We start from the raw sequence: 20,705 nt of genomic DNA on the forward strand, positions 1-20,705 counted from the left end.
TGCACGGTCCGACCGGGCACCGGAATGCCCCCTTCAGTGGAGAAATTTGTGTTGCATGAAGCATAGTGCTGCCATGGCACAAAACGGTCGCGTGTGACACAAATGTGCCACAGACACTTCTTAAATACTTTTCATAGTTTGCACTAGAAAGAACATGCAAAGTCCGACAGAAAACTGGCGCAGGGACCTTAGTAAATGTGCCCCAATTTGTTTGTAGTAAAATTAGAGAGCCTCGGCTTATACGCGAATATAAACAGTAGGTTTTATTAATGTTTTAACCCTTTCACGACGTGACGTAATAGCACGTCATAGGTCGGCCGCGGATTGCACGGAGAATGCTCACGGGCTGAGCCCTCTCCATAGCCGGTAAGTCTTTGCAGCATATTGCAGCAAACACTTACCGGTAACACCCAGACCTGTGCTAACCCGCACATTGCCGCCAGCGGCTTCAAAAGGATGGGCGCCGCCATCATGCCAGGGATCGCCGCTCCCAGTGAAGACCCGAGGCGGTCTCGTTTTGACCCTTTCAGCACATTGTAATGTATGAGGAGGAAAATCCCCATATACTGCCATACAGTATGGCAGTATATGGTAGGATCAATCATACAATCTAGGGTTAAAGTACCCTAGGGAGTATGAAAAAATAGTAAAAGTAAACATTTTAAAAAGAAAAAAATTTGTAAATGTATGAAAACATAAAACCCGTAAAAATTTGGTATCCCCGTGATCGCATCGACCCAAAGAATAAAGTAGACATGTCATTTGGGGTGCACAGTGAAAGCCGTAAAATCCAAGCCCACAAGAAAACGGAGCAAATGCGGGTTTTCACCATTTTCGCTGCATTTTGAATTTTTTCCCTGCTTCCCAGTATAGGGCATGGAATAATAAATACCATCACTATGAAGTGCAATTTGTTATGCAGAAAACAAGCCATCACACAGCTCTGTACGTGTAAAAATAAAAAAGTTATAGATTTTTTTAATGTGGGTAGTGAAAAATGGAAATGAAAAAACAAAAGAAAAAGGTTGAGGTCCTTAAAGGGTTAATACATTTAAAAAATGTAAAATGTTTTCATAGTTCGATGTATGAACGGTTTCATTGCAATCATTTTGGAGACTGTACGTCCTTTTTATTTAAATATTTATTTAAATAAATTAAATTATTATATTATTATTTGTGAAATGGCAAAAGTGGTTATTTATACATTTATATAATTTGAATAGGTTTATGACTAATTACTTTTTTAATATCAGTTGTAGGGATATGGGGCGGTTTGATCTTTGTGTATTTTTTTATCCTGCAGAAAGATCTGGGAGTCACATGGAGATTCTAGGCTGTCATGGGAGGTGTGATGATCTCAAACTATGGGGCTTATTTACTAAGGGTCCGCAGATCGCATTTCCGTCGGACTTCCCGACGTTTGCTGGGACAAGTATTTAGAAGGGGATTGTGTCGCTCGTGATCGGATTTTGGCATCGGCTTTCATGCGACAGAAATCAGGGGGCGATCCGACAGATTCGGACTGAGCACGGGATTTAACTTTAAAATTGTGCTGAAATGCACCTGGAAGAAGAAGCTGAACACCGCCGGACCTTACTGGGGAAGTGACAGATGCAGGATACCGGCCGCACGATCTTAGTGCATTGCGCCAGAGTGCATTATCGGCAGAACAATGCACTTCGGGTGAACTCCTCGGACAGTTAAGTAAATGTGCCCGTATGTATTTGGTGGATTCTTAGACCGCTCTAACCAAAAAGCACAATGTGCAGCAGTCAAATGACTGATACACTCAAAGGGAAACTAGCAATCTCACAAGCATGATAAACACTTCCTCATAAACCCAGGCACTGTAACTGTGATAATCTTCTCATATTTGTTATCCATGGTCTCCTTGCTTCCAAAATCAACTTTTTTAATTATGGCAAGATTCCACAAAGGAGGTGTTACCAGAGCCCCTCCATGCTACAGCTTCACAGGCTCTCCAGGAGCACATATTCACTGAAGGAGCAGGGGGGAGGGGGACAAAGTGTAACAACCTGTGAAGGCCAGCAGGGTGGTGCTTAGATAACACCCCCCAGAGCCCTTCTGGCTTGCTGGCACAATGTTAGAAGTTGATTTTAGAAGGAAGGGGGTCATGGATAAGAAATATAAGAAGATTACTACAGTCACGGTGCCTGGATCTATGAGTAACTGTCCCTGGTTTATCATGATGGATTTGATGGCAGATTTCCTTTAAGCAATCTTTCATATTGAAGAATACTAATTATGTATTATGGTTGGCTATTTAGAGCACATACGGAAAACCATTGTTATGAGTGTTAGTATACCTGGCACGACGGTGCACCGGGACCAATTCTACGCCAGACCCTGTACTGTAACCTGCTTCAACAACTATAGGTAATCCCAGCATCCTCTTCTTTGATAAAAACTACTTTTTATTGAAAAACCATTAAGAAAAGCAGCAGTACATGAGAGGAGAAAGCCAAGAAAAGAAGTAACGCCTTTGTGAGTTGTCAAGCAGACTCCCATTACTTCTTCTCTTAGCCTTCCTGTCTGATGTACCCCTGCTATTTTTAATGGTTTTTGAATAAAAGGTGTTTTTATCAAAGAAGAGGACGCGGGAATCTCTTTCATTTTCATGTTGCCTTGTGCCCTGAGATGAACTTCTCTCTCCATGAGGCCCACTACAGTTATTAAACAGGAGAATCCAATAATAATAATTCCATTATTTATATAGCGCACACAGATTACGCAGCGCTGCACAGAGCTTGTCAAATAGGACCGTAAGCCATCACCATTTTGGAGGGAACAGACTTGAGGACACACCTGTCCCTAAATCCATTTCCTCTTTCCCCACCTTTCTGTTCCACATGCAACACAGAATATATTTCATTCATTTATGTCACCCTGGCCTCAGGGAGGGAGTTAAGACCCTGACCCTCTAGGACGGGAAGCAGAATTACAGACATTGGGGCACGTTTACTAAAAACGTGCAGTCTGTACTATGTGCCTGTGTAGTATGCAGGGTGAGCCTAATTAATGAATTGCGGCGCACGTTCTTCATCAATCTGGCACTGGTGCACCTTTAACATGGGGCATGCAACACAATTCTGTCAGGCTTTGCATGATAAATGTAGCGCACGGTCTGCCCCCTTCAGTGCAGAAATTTGTGTCACGTAAAGAATAGTGCAGCCGCGCCAGAAAACAGTCGCGTCCGACGCAGACGTGGGACGGACATTTCTTGAATACCTGTTCAAGCAGTTTGCCACTAAAAGAATGTGCAAAGACTGCCAGAAAAATTAGTAAATGTGGGCCATTACCTTTCTCCTTCCCTGGTGTTTCTTGAGGTTCTTCATCTGAGCCCTCAATGTCCTGAATGAGGATTCTTCTTCCTTTCTGCTGAATCTCCGCCATCTCTTTTTGTAGTAACTCTTCCACTTCTCGGAGAACTTTCTAGTGTGGGCAAAAATAAGAGAATGGAATTCATTACCAAAAAAAGTCTGAAATAATTGTAAAGAGTTCAAATGTAACAAACATGTGACACATTGGGGCACTGTCCGCACCACTATTATGTCACACGCGACCCTTTTGTGGCGCAGCTGCACTAGGCATCATGCGACACAAATTAGGAGGCGTTCCGGCTCTTAGTTGTACCAAGCGCAGGATTTAACATGCAAAGTCTGTCGCACTCCCTATGTTAAAGATGCACCACAAAAAAGTTGGTGACATCTGTCGAGCCAGTGTGGGGAAGCGGCAGATTCATGATTTCTGGCACACAAAGCTGCCGCACCAAGCACTATACACAGGCAGAGCACCCTTAGTGCAGTTTCCCACATTCTTAGTAAATGTGCCCCATTGTGGTAAAGCCGCCCTAGTAAAAAACTTAATTAATTAAGTAATAATATTGAATAACAAGTGAAAAGTCAGTATAGACTATATATATAGGACAGTGGTGGTGAACCTATGGCACGGGCGATCACCCAGGCAACCATTTAGGACTCAATACCTTTTCCTGCAGTCACAGGCAGCCCCGGACGTGCCACGTTCATTTATTGTGACTTGAAGTGCAGGAGGAACAAGGAGGTGCTGACAGAGCTGGATTATCATTGTAGACCCTTCTCCGGACCTGTGATTTATCGTGTTAAGGGGCCTTAGAGGAAAACTACAATAATAATCAAAATTTCTCCTTCTTCCTACTGTATTGGTGTCCTCAGGGCGCCAATACGTTTGAAACCTGTGAGTTACTTTAGTTACGCATTTGGCACTTTGTGAAAAATATGTGGCTTTTGCTTGTAGTTTCGGCACAAGGTCCCTAAAAGGATATAGGATAAGATATAGGCTATAGGATAATGATCGGCTGCTTTGCATTTAATGTTACATACAATGGGGAATCAGGTGAAGGTGTATCAGCACATCTGTCCATATCTCTTTATAACAATAACCGATCCTTCATTCCTCAGATACCACCACAGCTAGAAGAACCCCTAATAAATTTATAACTGGGCCGGTCAAGTTGTGTCACGATGGATCCTGTAATGCTATCAACTCAAGACACTAAAGATTTTAGAGCAGATATCACTCCAAGACCTTTCCTTCATAGATGACGACTTGTCTATATGTAGAACTTCTCACCTTTGCCGTTGGATTCTCTGGTTCATGCAGCAAGACAGTCTTCAGATCATTGGACGCGGCCTGGAAATTACGCAGGTTTTTGTGGACAACTGCGCGTCGCAAAAAAGCTAGAATATAAAAATCTTACTTAGAATGAAATCTAAAGCAGATTCCATGGTAAAAAATGTTCCCAAATGAGGTTTCTTTGAGGGGGCATTCACACGTGGCGTCCTGACGCACAAGTCTAAAACGTGTGTGTTTGTATGTTGCTCTGCGTTTTTAAGCTTTGAAAACCTTTTTTTTTCATTGCTGAAGTGTAAGCAGCTGCGTGCCAATGTTAACAAAGCTGATTACACTTTCAGCAATGAAGAAAAACTGTGTCAAAGCTGGAAAACGCATAGTAACAACATAGTACTTCTTCCACAATGTAACTTATAGCAAATTCTGGACAATTCTGGAACATCTTTGCATAGTTCCCTAATTATACATACAAAATGTATTCATAAATTAGGTGTATTCATAAATTGACAAAGAGGTGTTTTCTGGGCAACACCCAGCTGTCTAGGAGGGCTAACAAAGGACCTGCACATTAATAAGAATGATGCTCTAGAATTGTTACAAAAGTGGGGGATACAATAACTAAGTGAAACAAACATGTAAGAAGTCCAAGTTCCTCTTTACAGTGAATTTAATTTTTTTATTAAAAGGAAATAAAATGAGATTGAGATTTTATTTCTGGGAAATGTGATATAATAGTATGAAACACTTCTCTGTATTCAAATCTACTGTCAAAATCCATCATGATAAACCATTAACACTTACTGGATTTTGATCACCGTGACTCAGGTAATCTTCTAATATTGTTATCCATGGCCTCCTTCATTCGAAAATACAATTTTCAAATTATGCTAATGAGTCAGAAGGGATCTGAAGGGGGCGTTATCAGAGCCCTTCATTGCTGTAGCTTCACAGGCTGTTACACTATGCAGAAGCACTTCCCTCTCCTACTCTGTAAGATTACATCAGACTCAGGGAGCAGAAAAGGAGGGGAGAGAGGGTAACACCCTGTGAATTCGCAGCATGGAGGCGCTCTGGTAACACCCCCACCGCCCTCCTGGCTCATTAGCATAATTATACAAGTTGATTTTGAAATACAGGAGGCCATGGATAACAAATATAAGACGATTAGCAGAATCACTGTGCCTGGATCTATGAGTAAGCATTGATCATGCTTGATTTCCTTTAAAGAATGATGTTGAGGCTCTGTCTATGTATGGTATATAAGTATATAGTGTATATGTGTTTTAGCTTATGTACCATTCATAAGCTGTGCATCGTCTATCACGAGCAGTGCTTAAAGGGGTATTCCAATTTCAACAAAAAAAGTTATTGTTTGTATAGTGAAAAATTATACAATTTTCCAATATACTTTCTATATCAATTCCTCGTGGTTTTCTAGATCTCTGCTTGCTGTCCTGCTATAAAAAGCTTCGATGTTTACTTCCTGTGGACAGAAATCTGACCATGGTCACACAGGTGCACGGCTCGTTAGTATCACAGAGAGTAATCTGAGCCGTGTGATAGAACGAGCCGGGCACCTGTGTGACCATGGTCAGATTTCTGTCCACTGGAAGTCAACATAGAAGCTTTCCACAGAAGGACAGCAAGCAGAGATCTGGAAAACCATGAGGAATTGATACAGAAGGTATAGTGGAAAATTGCATAACTTTTCATCATATAAACAATAACATTAATTTACCAAAATGGGAACACCCCTTTAAATTGTCTTTGGAAACTTATTACAAAGGCAGCAGGGAGGAGCTTGGCCCGCTCATCTATGGGGCACATTTACAAAAACTGTATAGTCTGTACTATATGCAGTTTGCCTGTGTAATGTGCAGGGGGCGCCAGATTCATGAATTGTGTCGCACGTTCTTCATTAATCTGGTGCAACAACTCTTTTGGTGCACCTTTAACATGAGGCGCACAAGACATTTCTGTCGGACATTTCATATAAAAAGTGGTGCACGGTCCGACTGAGCACTGGAGCGTCCCTATCAGTGACAAAATTTGTATGGTGTGAAGAATAGTGCAGCTGCGATACAAAATAGTTGAGTGTGACACTTATATAGCGCAGACACTTCTTAAATACCTGTGCAAGTAGTCCGATGTGCCCCTATGTGTTTAGTCCTAAACACTTGTGATCGGGAACAAATATGTTTTGTATTATTTAGAGCAAACATGTGTTCTTCCCTCCTGAACGCAAGCGTTTTGTTGTACACACATACGTGAACCGGGCCAAGCCCCTCCCTTTGGCCTTTGAACTGCATCTCCAAACGCACTTCCAATGCTGGGTGTGAATGAGGCTGAGAGTATCTTCCCACACGTCTTACCTTTCACATTGTCCGGCTCCAGATCCAATGCTTGTTCACAGTCACTCAGAGCCTTCCGCCAGTTCTCCAACTTTATCTCCGCCTGGGCCCTATTGTTATATGCAGCTGCTGAGGGGAATACAGAGATGCTCCTATGAAAAAGCAGACAAGAAGGTATCAATCTGTCTACTCCATAAAATTGGAGCAATTTGCACCTGAAATGCTGTGCGCTACATTTACTGAAGGTTTTAGTCCATTTTTAGGCCATTTTCCAAGTCCTCTGAAAAAGGGGCGTGTCCTTTGAAGAAGGGGTGTGGCTGCACCAGAAATATCCCATGTGCCAGGAAATTCCATCTGTGCGCCAGAAAATATCCAAGCCAAATTTTTCATCATAACTTAAAATTTCAAAATGCTCAGCCCCTCTTCTATCTGTATGAGGAAGGATGGAAGCCCCCCATACACAGAAGATAGTTGGTGGGCTCTTATGCGTCTATGTAGGCAGTCTACCATCAAAAAGGCTTGCTTTAATTAAAAAAAAACAAAAAACATTTTGATAATTTAAACGATTCCATTTACAGATGGGCGTCATGGGTATGTGCTAATCTGCATACTTTTTTCCCATGAAGCATTGCTTCCCTGAACTGACTGACCTACTGTAATACGATATGGCCTCTTCATAGTCCCCGGATCGGAAAGCTTCATTCCCCTTTTCCTTCTCACGTTCGGCCAGGATTCTTTTTTGCTCTGGAGTGACACCTAAAAAATATCAGGACTGATTAACAGGGCTATCCCAAGATTGTGACATTGATGATCTATCTTTAGGACGGTCCATCAATATGTCATCAATGAGGGTCAGTCTCTTGACACATTTGCTGATCAGATGTTTTAGGGTGAACATTGTGGCCTTTTCATAGTTTACAATTGTCCAACACTGTTTCAGAAGTAGTGGATAGGCAATATGTGAATCAGTAGTTACTTAATGGAAACCTGGAGGTTGCTCCTATACTCTAAAATCAAGCATGGATAAACCAGGGACATTACTCATAGATCAAGGGACTGTGGCTGTGGTAATCTTCTCATATGTGTTATCCATGGCCTCCTTCCTTCTAAAATCAACTTTTAAAATTATGCTAATGACCCAGAAGGCCATCTGTTGCCGTTACCAGAGCCCCTCCCTGCTGCAGGTTCACAAGCTGTTACACTGTGCAGGAGCACTTCAGCACTGTGTGCTGAAACTTTATTTCCTGTTGTGAGATTACAGCAGGGAGAGGGGGGGAGCACTGATGGAGCAGGCGGGAGAGGATGACAGTGTAGCAGCCTGTGAAGCTACAGGTAACACCTCCAGAGCCCTTCTGGTGGATTAGCATAATTGTAAAAGTTGATTTTAGACGTAAGGAGGCCATGAATAAGAAATAAGAGGATTACCACAATCACGGTGCCTGTATTAAGTGTCCCTGGTTTCTCAGGATGGATTTGCTTTAATGTACAGAATTCTGGAAAGCAGAGACTACAGCAATGGATGAACACCACAGCAGACCCTCATCTAATATTTGCTCACTCACAGTTATAATGACTAATAAGTGCACAAGGATGTGAATACTGAAGAGATAAAACCTGTGACATTACCCGTTGTATCTACAGACTTCTCTATTTTCGGCGCTCTCGTGTTTATAATAGTCTTTGACCGCTCTTTGTTCTCTTCGCTCTTATCAATTTCCGATAGTTCCTTTTCAATATCCAACCTAAAATTGAAATAAAAGGAACGTGTAAAAGGATGAGTTTACCATTTTATTGTTTGCCAGGAGAAGTCTTACCATCTGACCCTAGTCACAAACCTCTCACACAGCCAAACCAGTTCCCTACACTGCACTGAAGAGACACAACCAGGTGGAAACAGAACTGTCTACAGTTGGGACCCTTCTAGAATAGATATACTGGTTAGGTTTTAATCCCTTTAACACCTTGGAAAACCTATTTGCATCCTTCCCGGTCTTGATGGACTGTAATATATAATCTTATAATGGGGACAACCACCCTCTTATAATGACCCACGGTCACATCCCAGGAGGGGAGTGCTCTATATACAAACCTGCCAGTAAGTGTCCCAGATACCAAGGAGTCTGTGCCCGGCCTGTCATTCACTTTTTATGGGCCAGTCATGTTTGCATTGTAAAAACTGTAAGGCTATGTTCATACAACAGGATTAATAGATTTTTGAAAAATCTTACTAGGAATTTGTGGTAAAAAAAAAAATCAGAGACTAATTTGCAGTTAGATATGCCACATCAATTTGTGCCAAAAAACTACTGCATTGAGCAATACTATGTGAACATACCCAATAGGAATATTCAACCTACCATCAAAATCCATCATGACAAACCAGGGACACTTACTCATAGAGCCAGACACTGTGACTGTGGTAATCAATTTGTAATCCACGGCCTCCTTCCTTGTAATATCAAATATTGAAATGATGCTAATGGACCAGAAGGGCTCTGTGAGGTGCTACCATAGCCCCTATGTGTGGCAGCTTCACAGGCTTTTACACTGTCTCACCCTCCCCTCTGGTCCCTCAGAATTTTATCTATCCCTCTGCCTGCTGTAATCTCTCGGGAAGTGCCCCTGCACAGTGTAACAGCCTGTGAAGCTACAGCACAAAAAGGCTCTAATAACACCCCCCCCCCCCCAGAGCCCTTCTGGCTCATTGGCATAATTTTGATAGCTGAATTAGGAAGAAATATATGTAGATTACCAGACTGCCGGGGCCTGGGTCTATAAGTGTCACTGGTTTATCACGATGGATAATGATGGTAGGGTCCTTTAAATAGGTTATTAGGGAAAATTATTGAAAAAGGTGAGAAAGGGGGGAAATTAAAAAATAAAACATAGTCACTCTGCTCCCTATTAGGGCAGCGCAGCCCTCATTTTCTTTGTGTAGCAGTGTTGGGGATCCAACAATTGCCGTGGCTTCAGTGGTCACAAAAGATGAATAGTGACTTTCAAGGTGCATCACTAGTCATGTGACCGCTGAAGACACAGATAGCAGTCATGGGTCACTACTGCTCCTTCCAGTAGTGTATACAGAGAGAACAGGGGCTGCGCTGTCCATAACAGGGAGCTGGAGCAGGGCAACAATATTTCCTTTTTTTCTTTTATTTCCCTCTGCTCCGGCCTTCCATGGTCTTGTTGGTGAACTCAGAAAATCCAATTAACGTAAACTTTTTTTTTTCTATTTACTTTTTGATTTACCGTATATTGATGGAGTAACACAGGGAGAGCCCCCTACCACTCTTAGGCCTTATGCACAGGTACGTTTGCTTTGGCTGTGAGCTAACCACACAAATAGCGGCTTTCTCAAGGGCATGTTCATGGTGCGCTGCGCACACCCTGGGGCACCGTGCTTTGAATGTGCTGACTGCACACACCACAATAGATAGAGCAGGTCCTACTCCTGCCTGTGTTTGTGGTCCTAGCAGTCATTTTAAACTGGATATTGGCAAGATAAGCAGCACTCACTTTCCGATGTCAAACGGGCCGAACTCAACGCCACATATGCTCGCGGCCTGAAAAAATTCTCTGGTCCCCTGTAGCTACTGACCACAACATTTAAGGTATTAACTGTCCAGGATCTGTTAATCTCTGGTATTAACAGTCGGATATTGGACAGTCAGATGTTTCAGAGATATTGGAGGTATTTGGGAGGTGGTAGACTCCCTTTAATCCAAGCTCCTCTACACAGCTGCATGCACAATATAGTCTTAGAGGACATCTACCACCAGGATGAAGGATTGTAAACCAAGCACTGACATACTGATGTGTGCCCCTTTCTGGCAGGATCTGATCTTCTTTTAGCTTCTTTTACAAAAAATACTTTTAAAATGAGCCTGAAGGGCTACAAAGGTGTTAATGGAGCCTGGAGCCCCTCCAGCTCATTTGCATAATTTTTAATGCCTGTTTTTCCTTAAAAACAAGGGCATAGGAAGATTAAAGAAGGGCAGATCCTGCCAGAGGGGGGCACACACCAGTATGTCAATGTGCTTGGTTTACAATCCTTCATCCTGGTGGTAGATGTCCTGTAAACAAAGAAGTAATGACAAGTACAAGAACGATCTCCTCACCTATCCCAGTCTCTATAATCTCTAGGAACCTTAGAGCTGCCTAATCGATTTTCTTTGTCTTTATGCTGAAAAAAATCAAGAGGAAATTAATGTGGAATTATATTATGGAGCCATAGCAAAGTAACCATCGGCAGTGTAATTGAAGAAGAGGCTTGCTTAGGGTCTGTTCATTTCATTTTTGCACCCATCAAAGGTTTACATCAGGAATATTCCCTGAACTAAACAGTACAATACATCTACTAGAAGCCCCCGCCGTATGCCCCTCCAGAGGAACACACTGACTCAAATTGTGTGAAAAAGAACCTTATATTGAGCATAGAAGAAAAAAAAATCTCATCTGAGAGTAATGAAAAAGGACAGACATAAGGCACGTCTATACCCGACAGCAATCAATACAGTATAAGGTCATGGGACCTATGGATCTCCATATAGAAGTCTATGAAAATGTGAAATGCATGGACGTCACCTGCATGTGTCTGTTTTTAAAGGGGTTGTCCCATGGTAGCAAGTTACAATCATGTGACTCTTCAATGGGTTGGGACAAGCTAGTGACATCTTTTGGCAGACTTCTCTTTTTTATTTAGCAGTTTCACAAAAATTGATGAAATACTGATGACACATGACCACTTTTGCCACAAATTACACAGCGATGACATGAACTCAAAAGTGTACCACAGATGTTAATGTGTATGTAGCCTTAGTTCTGAACTGCAATGACATGCGACTGCTGCAGTCTATCACCAGCCTCAGGATTGTTCAGCTGAGGATAGTAAAACAAAAGTGTCACCACAGCAGACTCTATGTACCCTCAGAGACCAATATCATATTTACTGTACAGGCGGTCCCCTACTTAAGAACACTCAACTTACATACGACCCATAGTTACAAACGGACCACTGGATATTGGTAATTTATTGTGCTTTAGCCCTGGGCTACAATAATCAGCTGTAACAGATATCACAGGTGTCTGTAATGAAGCTTTAGTGTTAATCCTGATTCTTATGACAACCCAACATTTTTAAAATCCAATTGTCACAGAGACCAAAAAAGTTCTTGCTGGGATTACAATGATAAAATATACAGTTCCGACTTACATACAAACTCAACTTAAGAACAAACCTACAGACCCTATCTTGTATGTAACCCGGGGACTGCCTGTATATATGAAATATATGTGTCTCTTAAGGGAAAATACTACCTTCTCAGGTGCAGGAGAATTGGAACAGTTGCGAACGGGTGGCATATTGTTCATGTCTTGATGAGGGTTCGGTACTTGTTGTTCTTTGAGTTTTACTTCTGTTAAAAAATTCTGAAAAAGAAAAAAATCTCTATTGCAGACCTTAAAGCACAACTCCAATTTTCTTTTTTTTAATAAATCAATAGCTCTTGGGATTTAGAACAACTTTGCCTATTAGCTTGATTACCTATGTGCAGTAGTTTCTTTGCTATCCTCCTCAGTTTGGCCTGGCTCTGCAGTAGCAGTGTCTCCAGGCTCTGCTGATTTTTCCTTTAATTCTGTAAAGTTATTTAGAGATACGGAATCGCAGAGGAGAAGGACTACTTCTCACTGCTCACACAGGAGAGAGGGGGGGAGATCAAGCGACTGCACTGTGTGTAGCTAAATGTGTCCAGATCTGTGCACATGTCTCCTACACAGGACAGTGAGGTACAAGATCTCCCCTGTTCCCTATCAGTCCTTCGATCCCAGTCTGTAATTCAGCACAACTTTCTCCGTCTCTGCATCTCATGCTGTGTCAATGTTCACATAGTGTAAACTATACACTTCAGGTAACTATTGACTGCTGGTTTCTACTACTTTTTACATGCTCCCTGCTCTCTCATGTGATGAGCGCTACCAGGCTAGTCTCCATACACATCCTGTATGTACATTATAAAGTGTTCAGTGGATTTACCTGTAGGAATCTCACTAGATTTACTGCTAAATTACTGAATGAGAGAACACACATCATGGAAACTGTGAGCAGCCTCAATTTGACTCAGCTTCAGGGAAAATGCAAAGAGAGGTTTTCTCTGCTCCCTTCACTGCTTGTGTGAAAGATTTTTGACATGTACTTGTAACTTCAAAACAGAAAGAGAATTGAGAGCTGACATCTCCCAGCATTCCTTGCTTGATCGATATCAACACATAGGATGCTGATGTACCATACTTCTGGTGATCACTGGGGGGTCCCCAGCCATCAGTTATTTCCTATATCAGGGAGACAACGTGAGGGGACTCCTGAGCTGTGGATTATGAGAAACGAGGACTTTTTAGAAGAAATTCAGTTTTTTATATGCTGGACTGTGTGTCTTATGGTCCAACTAGAAATCAATGACAGCTGGATGAAGTAGAGGGCTGTGGTGTCATCCAACATAGCACAGCACGCCTACCTTCAGATCGCTATTAATCTCTTGCCAGTCTTCAAAAGAGAAGTCAGCAGCGGTCGCGGGCGGCTTGTCTTTCCTTAGAACGCGATTGTTTGGGGATAAAGCTGCTATTCTCTTTTCACAAAATGTTGTCAGATCCGGGAAGTGTCCTTCCTCTCCCAACCTGTACAATATAATATACAATGGTATCTTATGATATTTTCACACTTAAGTTTTACTATTACATGTCTACAAGGTCAGTTACAAGGACAGGGTCAGACAGTGGTCCGTGAATCAGGGACCATGCGCTGGCCGGATGCCTTTCATCATATTGATATAGGATACAAGGAGTCTTCATCTATATAAAAAGATCTATTAGCGAATCTAATCGCTTTAACATCAAGAAGATTATACTAATATTTTATTTGTGTTACTGAAAGCATTACCTTAGGATTCTCAAGATCTTTTCAAGATGTTTGATGTCTTTACATTCTTCAATGAACTTGTAATCAAGATGGTCGACTGGTATGTCGTAGGTTTTGGTTGTTCCTTGGTAGAAGCCACTCATTGCTTGATAAAAACAGAAAGATTTTTTTTTTCACAACATAATAGAAAGTTATCTTTGTTCATGTCCCTTGGTGTCGCTCCAGTGTGTAGTAGAAAATATTACATTCCGGGAAATGAGAAATTCAGATCATAAGGTAAGTGTGTAGCTAAAATATGTAACCACATAAGAAAATGATGGTTGTCGGTGGAACAGTTTATAAATGTCCCAGCCTTCGGACATTTATAAACTGTCACAAGAATACGGGTCTTTAGACCCCTGGATGAATGTATCTATGCTTGTAGGGGCTCCAGGTGCAAACTTCTCTTAAAGGAAATTTAGCATCAAAATCCATCATGATAAACCAGGGACATTACTCATAGATCCAGGCACCGTGACTGTGGTAATCTTCTTAATTTGTCATACATGACCTCCTTCCTTTTAAAAGCAACATTTAACAAAAATAATGCTAATGAGCAAGGAAGGGCTCTGGAGGGTGTTACCAGAGCCCCTCCATGCTATTACACGGTGCAGGAGCATGTTTATCCCTACCCTCGGCTCCCTCAGCACTTCCCCCTACCACTATGTGATATTACAGCAGGCAGACCACGGGGAAATGCTGAGGGAGAAGGGAGACTGCACAGTATAAGAGTCTGTGAAGCTGCAGCACAGATGAGCTCTGTGAACACAACCCAGAGCCCTTCTGGCGGATTAGCATAATTTTAAAAGTTAATATTAGAATGATGGAGGCCATGGATAATAAATACTAGAAGATTACCACAGTCCCGGTGTCTGGATCTATCAGTAAGTGTCCCTGGTTTATCATGATGGATTCTGATGGTAGATTTCCTTTAAGTCTCTGAGGATCATTTAGGGTGCAAATACACCCGACTGCAAGGACGCGGCTGAGATGTGTCTGACCACAAAAATTAAGGGTAATTCACAACAAAATTATTATTTAGTAACAGTTTCTTGTCCTGTTAACATGAAAATGTAACTACATAATATTTTGTTATGAATTATCGGCACAATCCCTTAATTGATGTGGCAGGCGGCGTCCTTGCAGCCCGGTATATTCGTACCATTTGGTGTTGAAAAGGTGGTAAACCACTGGTTTGTTTCCTTTTCTACTCAATTTGAAAAAAGATGCGATAATGGAGTTTTTTACAGCCCGCACCAGTTTCCGGAAAGGGGGTGAACGTATTGGGCTCCACTTTATTTCCCATACTTCATGTAAAATTTTCTGGTGTGAAAGCTTAATACTACAGTCTGCAGTCCTGTCCTGGATACAATTCTACCTGGATTATAAACCGAGGCCTGCGCTTCCTCATGCATTAGGTGTATGCTACACTCTGGTACAGGGGCCTCTGAGCTGATAATAATACATCAAATCTGCCACACACAGATCATCCAATCACCACTGCCCTCATCTAAAGTGAGAGGCCTGCACTGCTATGGACTGGACCGGGCTCTCTTTGGTTAGGTTAGGGTTATAACACACGAATGCCATGAATGAATGGGCAAATTTCATGAATGAAGCCAATGGTGGGATTCCTTGTACCATAGTAATATATGATGTAAGGAGTCCCTGCTTCCCTGTGGAACAGCAGCACCATATTGATAACCTGATCAGCCCGCATTCACACAGCATTAATATTCTGTTTGTGTAAACAGGATGTGAACCATAATGTAAACATAATGTAAACACTGTTTGTAAACAGGCAGACTAATGGTTCAGTGCTGCTGTTTTGCAGGTATGAAAGGGACTCCTTGCATCATATATCACTAAATTACATATAGGAGCTGAATTATCTCAGTATCAGGCAGTGTATGGCAGTCAGAGGCAGGGTGATGATTAGCAAAACTAATGGGGTGACCAGCAGGGGCCTCTTTACTCTACTTATTGGTGGTAAATAAGCAGAACAAAAAATCGCACCAAAGCCGCATCGTATAACTTAAGGCGTACAACACTGCATACAAATCCACATATCATGTATATAACAACACAGCCAGAGCAATAGCCGGGCAGAGAACGGGATATTCCCATCTAGTACCTGGGGCGATGCACAGTCCGGTTTATACTGCTGACCGGGAAGTTTCTCCGCACTTCACAAACACACACAAACCTGCCGGTTGCTCGCCGTTACTATGGTGATTCGACGCCCATTCTGCGTGAGCCAATAGCGAAGCAGAACACGTTAACAAACTCGATTGATAGAGGGAAACACAAGTGCGCAGAAGCTAAAAGAAACCTAGAGACTGATTGTCCCGCAGCCATTTTCCTGTAGACCAAAGCGAATAGGTTGTAATGTCATCCTCCTAGAAGTTTGGCCTCTAGTGTTCATTAGGCTTAGCATGGTTTCTATAAAGTTCTAAGAAATAAAAGGCCTTTATTATTATTATTAATTATTATTATTTTCTAATATGTGACAGTGAGGTGAAAATGGCAGCCCCTCTATGGCAGCAGCACTGCTGTCCTGCCCATAGTGATACCACAGCTGTGGCCAGTCAGGGGCTTCATGTCACCACACGAGAGGAGGAAGAAAAAAATATATATTTTTGATATTTTTTTTTAATTTTGAGACCAAACCTTACACTTTATAATTTTTATACCACAATAAACAGTGTCATTTGTACTATGGTATTATAGCGTGTGATTATAATAGCAGGTGTGCGGGCGTATTCTCATGAACATGTTCAGTCCTGATCACCAAATCCTTGTATTTTACAAGCTGAATATTGGTCCAGGGGCAGAACTATAATTGTACCTTTATCAGGACTTGTGCGCTTGGTTTCTGGCATACAAATCCTTTACACCAAACCCACCTGGCGCAGAGATGGCGTAAAGGGTGAAATAAACGTAATTCCTTGTTATTTGTTAGTAATTTCACACTTTGCGCCACTTCCACGTTAAAGTCGTGATGGAGGTGTGTGAAGGGAGTGTGCCCAGCAGTAGTAAGGGCCAGGACAGGGCACTCCTGCCCCACGCACTTGCTATAGTCTGCGTCCGTTCAGGTCTGAGCGGCTGCAGGCGATAGAGCAATTCTACAGATTAATCACCCAGCATCAGACACAGGGATAAATCTGGCGCAGGAGAAGACTATCTACTTCTACTCTGCACTGATACATCTCCTCCATTGTGTTTACATCACAATTTTGTAAAAACAAGGTTAAACTTATCATTTTCAGCTGCAGATTTTTTTTCTGCAATGTGTTTATGAGATTTTCATTAAATCCCATACACTAGTTTTTTCATATACACTTATTGGTGGACGGGATTCCGCCTGAGCGCATATACACTCACCGACCACTTTATTAGGTACACCTGTTCAACTGCTCGTTAACACTTAATTTCTAATCAGCCAATCACATGGCGGCAACTCAGTGCATTTAGGCATGTAGACATGGTCAAGACAATCTCCTGCAGTTCAAACCGAGCATCAGGCCTTTGAACGTGGCATGGTTGTTGGTGCCAGAAGGGCTGGTCTGAGTATTTCAGAAACTGCTGATCTAATGGGATTTTCACGCACAACCATCTCTAGGGTTTACAGAGAATGGTCCGAAAAAGAAAAAACATCCAGTGAGCGGCAGTTCTGTGGGCAGAAATGCCTTCTTGATGCCAGAGGTCAGAGGAGAATGGGCAGACTGGTTCGAGCTGATAGAAAGGCAACAGTGACTCAAATCGCCACCCGTTACAACCAAGGTAGGCAGAAGAGCATCTCTGAACACACAGTACGTCAAACTTTGAGGCAGATGGGCTACAGCAGCAGAAGACCACTCCGGGTGCCACTCCTTTCAGCTAAGAACAGGAAACTGAGGCTACAATTTGCACAAGCTCATCGAAATTGGACAGTAGAAGATTGGAAAAACGTTGCCTGGTCTGATGAGTCTCGATTTCTGCTGCGACATTCGGATGGTAGGGTCAGAATTTGGCGTCAACAACCTGAAAGCATGGATCCATCCTGCCTTGTATCAACGGTTCAGGCTGCTGGTGGTGGTGTCATGGTGTGGGGAATATTTTCTTGGCACTCTTTGGGCCCCTTGGTACCAATTGAGCATCGTTGCAACGCCACAGCCTACCTGAGTATTGTTGCTGACCATGTCCATCCCTTTATGAGCACAATGTACCCTGTAACATCTGATGGCTACTTTCAGCAGGATAATGCGCCATGTCATAAAGCTGGAATCATCTCAGACTGGTTTCTTGAACATGACAATGAGTTCACTGTACTCAAATGGCCTCCACAGTCACCAGATCTCAATCCAATAGAGCATCTTTGGGATGTGGTGGAACGGGAGATTCGCATCATGGATGTGCAGCCGACAAATCTGCGGCAACTGTGTGATGCCATCATGTCAATATGGACCAAAATCTCTGAGGAGCTTCCAGCACCTTGTTGAATCTATGCCACGAAGAATTGAGGCAGTTCTGAAGGTAAAAGGAGGTCCAACCTGTTACTAGCATGGTGTACCTAATAAAGTGGCCGGTGAGTGTACGTTTCCAGTGAAACGCATGTAATCGGTAACCAGCACCTGGTGTCTAATGCAAAACACTGGGTGCTGGTTACCCATGTTTTAAGAAGGATCATTCACTTTTTAATTAAAAACAAAAAAGATTTTATACATGCCTTAGTTCTTACCGTGGTCTTCTGTTGGTATTCAGACTGAGCAGTGCTGTCTCATCCACCTTTCACGCGTGTGCTTTTGATGCGCAGAACTTGCATTGTACTCTGACCCATTGTTATTAATGTGTTTTTTCAGACTTGCAATTTTTCATGAACATTTAAATCTCAACGTGCTCTTCTTAGGGTGAAGACACACATGGCGTTTTTGGGCCGTTTTTGGGCCGCTTTTACTAAGTGCGTTTTCAGATCGTTAAAAAACGCATCCGTTTTTTAAAAACGCATGCGTTTTTGTCCGTTTTCCCGAAATTGCGCAATGAAAACGGACAAAAACGCATCCGTTTTCAAAAAACGCATGCGTTTTTAAAAACCGGATGCGTTTTTTAACGCATGCGTTTTTAACAATCTGAAAACGCACTAACTAAAAACGGCCCAAAAACGGTCTAAAAACGCCATGTGTGTCTTCACCCTTAGGGGGCAGTCACACGTCGCGTTTAAAAAAAACGCATTGCAACAGCTGAAGAGATGATTTCTCTAATTAAGCAGCTGTTAATGCATGTGTTAACAAACGCATGTGTTAACGATTGTGTTTTGCAAACAAGTGTTAACAGCTGTTTAATTAGGCAAATCAATCTTCAACTATTGCAATGCGTTCATAACACAAAACTAGCACACAGGGGGCGGAGCTCGGGCCGATCGCATATGCGTTTTCCGTGAAACGCATGCGATTGATAACCCAAGCCTGATAGCCTGAGCCACGCCAACACAATGCTAGCGGAACGTGTGAATGCGCCTTAAAAGTCATGCGTGTTAAAAAATGCCCGACACATGTCAATGGAGATGCATCAAAAAACGCATTGCACTCTGAGACGCATGCAAGTGCAAAGCATTTTTTACTCAATTCAGAAAAAGATAGAACACATCCCTCTTTTTCACGTGCGTTATGTGCGCATGAAAAATGCATTGCAAACACCAAAAAACGCGCATGAAAAAGACACTGAACAAACTGACGAAAAATGTCAGTTTTTCACTGACCAAACTGTGATTGCACCCTGATCAGACTCTGACGTGATCGACAACGCAAATGTGAAAGGGGTGCGAGGCTGTTGCCACACGCACAGCTTTGTCTGCTTTTAAAAACGCAGACAAAGCCGCACCCACTGGGGCGGGCCTCAGCCCAATCACATCTGCGTTTCTATGGAAACGCCTGCGATCGGGAATGAGCCGCTGGTGTTTTGCGTTAATTTAATGCAAAACACCGGCGGCTCGTTCCCGGTGGGTGCGGCTTTGCCTGCGTTTTCAAACGCAGACATAGTGGTGCGTGTGGCACCAGCCTTAGGGTGAAGACACACATGGCGTTTTTGGGCCGTTTTTACTAAGTGCGTTTTCAGATCGTTAAAAAATGCATGCGTTTTTTGAAAACGCATGCGTTTTTGGCAGTTTTTCATTGCGCAATTTCGGAAAAACGGACAAAAACGCATGCGTTTAACGCATGCGTTTTTAACTATCTGAAAACGCACTTAGTAAAAACGGCCCAAAAACGCCATGTGTGTCTTCACCCTCAGGGCGCGTTCACACGTTGAATTTTGGTCGCGTTTTCCTTGCATTTGAAACACATATACAACAGCTGATGAGGTGATTTGCTTAATTACATTACCGTTTACGTTTGTAAATGCGTTGTTAACGCATGCATTAACATTGCGTTTACGATGCGTTTTGTAAACAGAAATGTTAACAGTGATGTAATTAGGCAAATCACCCCTCCTCAGCTGTTTTATATGCGTTTCAAACGCAATGAAAACGCAGGTCAAAACGCAACGTGTGAACGCACCTCGACTCTGGCTGGGCCTATAGCAGGTGGGCACTGTTGTTGGGACATCACCCCTGTAAGGGTGAAGACACATGTGGCGTTTTTGGGCCGTTTTTAGTTAGTGCGTTTTCAGATCGTTAAAAATGCATGCGTTTTTAACTATCTGAAAACGCACTAACTAAAAACGGCCCAAAAACGCCACGTGTGTCTTCACCCTAAGGGCCCATTCATATGGGTGTTTTTCATGTCAGTGACGGACTG

General features: G+C 42.5%; 1 protein-coding gene across 1 annotated transcript in view; it reads right to left on the reverse strand.

The window, feature by feature from the left end:
• SPAG1 (sperm associated antigen 1) overlaps window positions 1-16,224 on the reverse strand; it is a 44,056-nt gene extending 27,832 nt beyond the window's left edge. Inside the window, exons 1-10 of the mRNA XM_072151491.1 lie at window positions 16,067-16,224; window positions 13,915-14,038; window positions 13,493-13,652; window positions 12,300-12,410; window positions 11,102-11,166; window positions 8,610-8,725; window positions 7,634-7,739; window positions 7,005-7,135; window positions 4,633-4,739; window positions 3,321-3,453 (exon numbers count right to left, since the gene is read on the reverse strand). Of these exons, the coding sequence (XP_072007592.1) occupies window positions 3,321-3,453; window positions 4,633-4,739; window positions 7,005-7,135; window positions 7,634-7,739; window positions 8,610-8,725; window positions 11,102-11,166; window positions 12,300-12,410; window positions 13,493-13,652; window positions 13,915-14,036 (1,051 nt within the window). The 5' untranslated portion in view covers window positions 14,037-14,038; window positions 16,067-16,224. The remainder of the gene's footprint in view (window positions 1-3,320; window positions 3,454-4,632; window positions 4,740-7,004; window positions 7,136-7,633; window positions 7,740-8,609; window positions 8,726-11,101; window positions 11,167-12,299; window positions 12,411-13,492; window positions 13,653-13,914; window positions 14,039-16,066) is intronic.
• Between the last annotated feature and the right edge of the window lie 4,481 nt (window positions 16,225-20,705).

This window comes from Engystomops pustulosus, chromosome 5 (assembly GCF_040894005.1).
Source record: "Engystomops pustulosus chromosome 5, aEngPut4.maternal, whole genome shotgun sequence".
Lineage (NCBI taxonomy): Eukaryota > Metazoa > Chordata > Amphibia > Anura > Leptodactylidae > Engystomops > Engystomops pustulosus.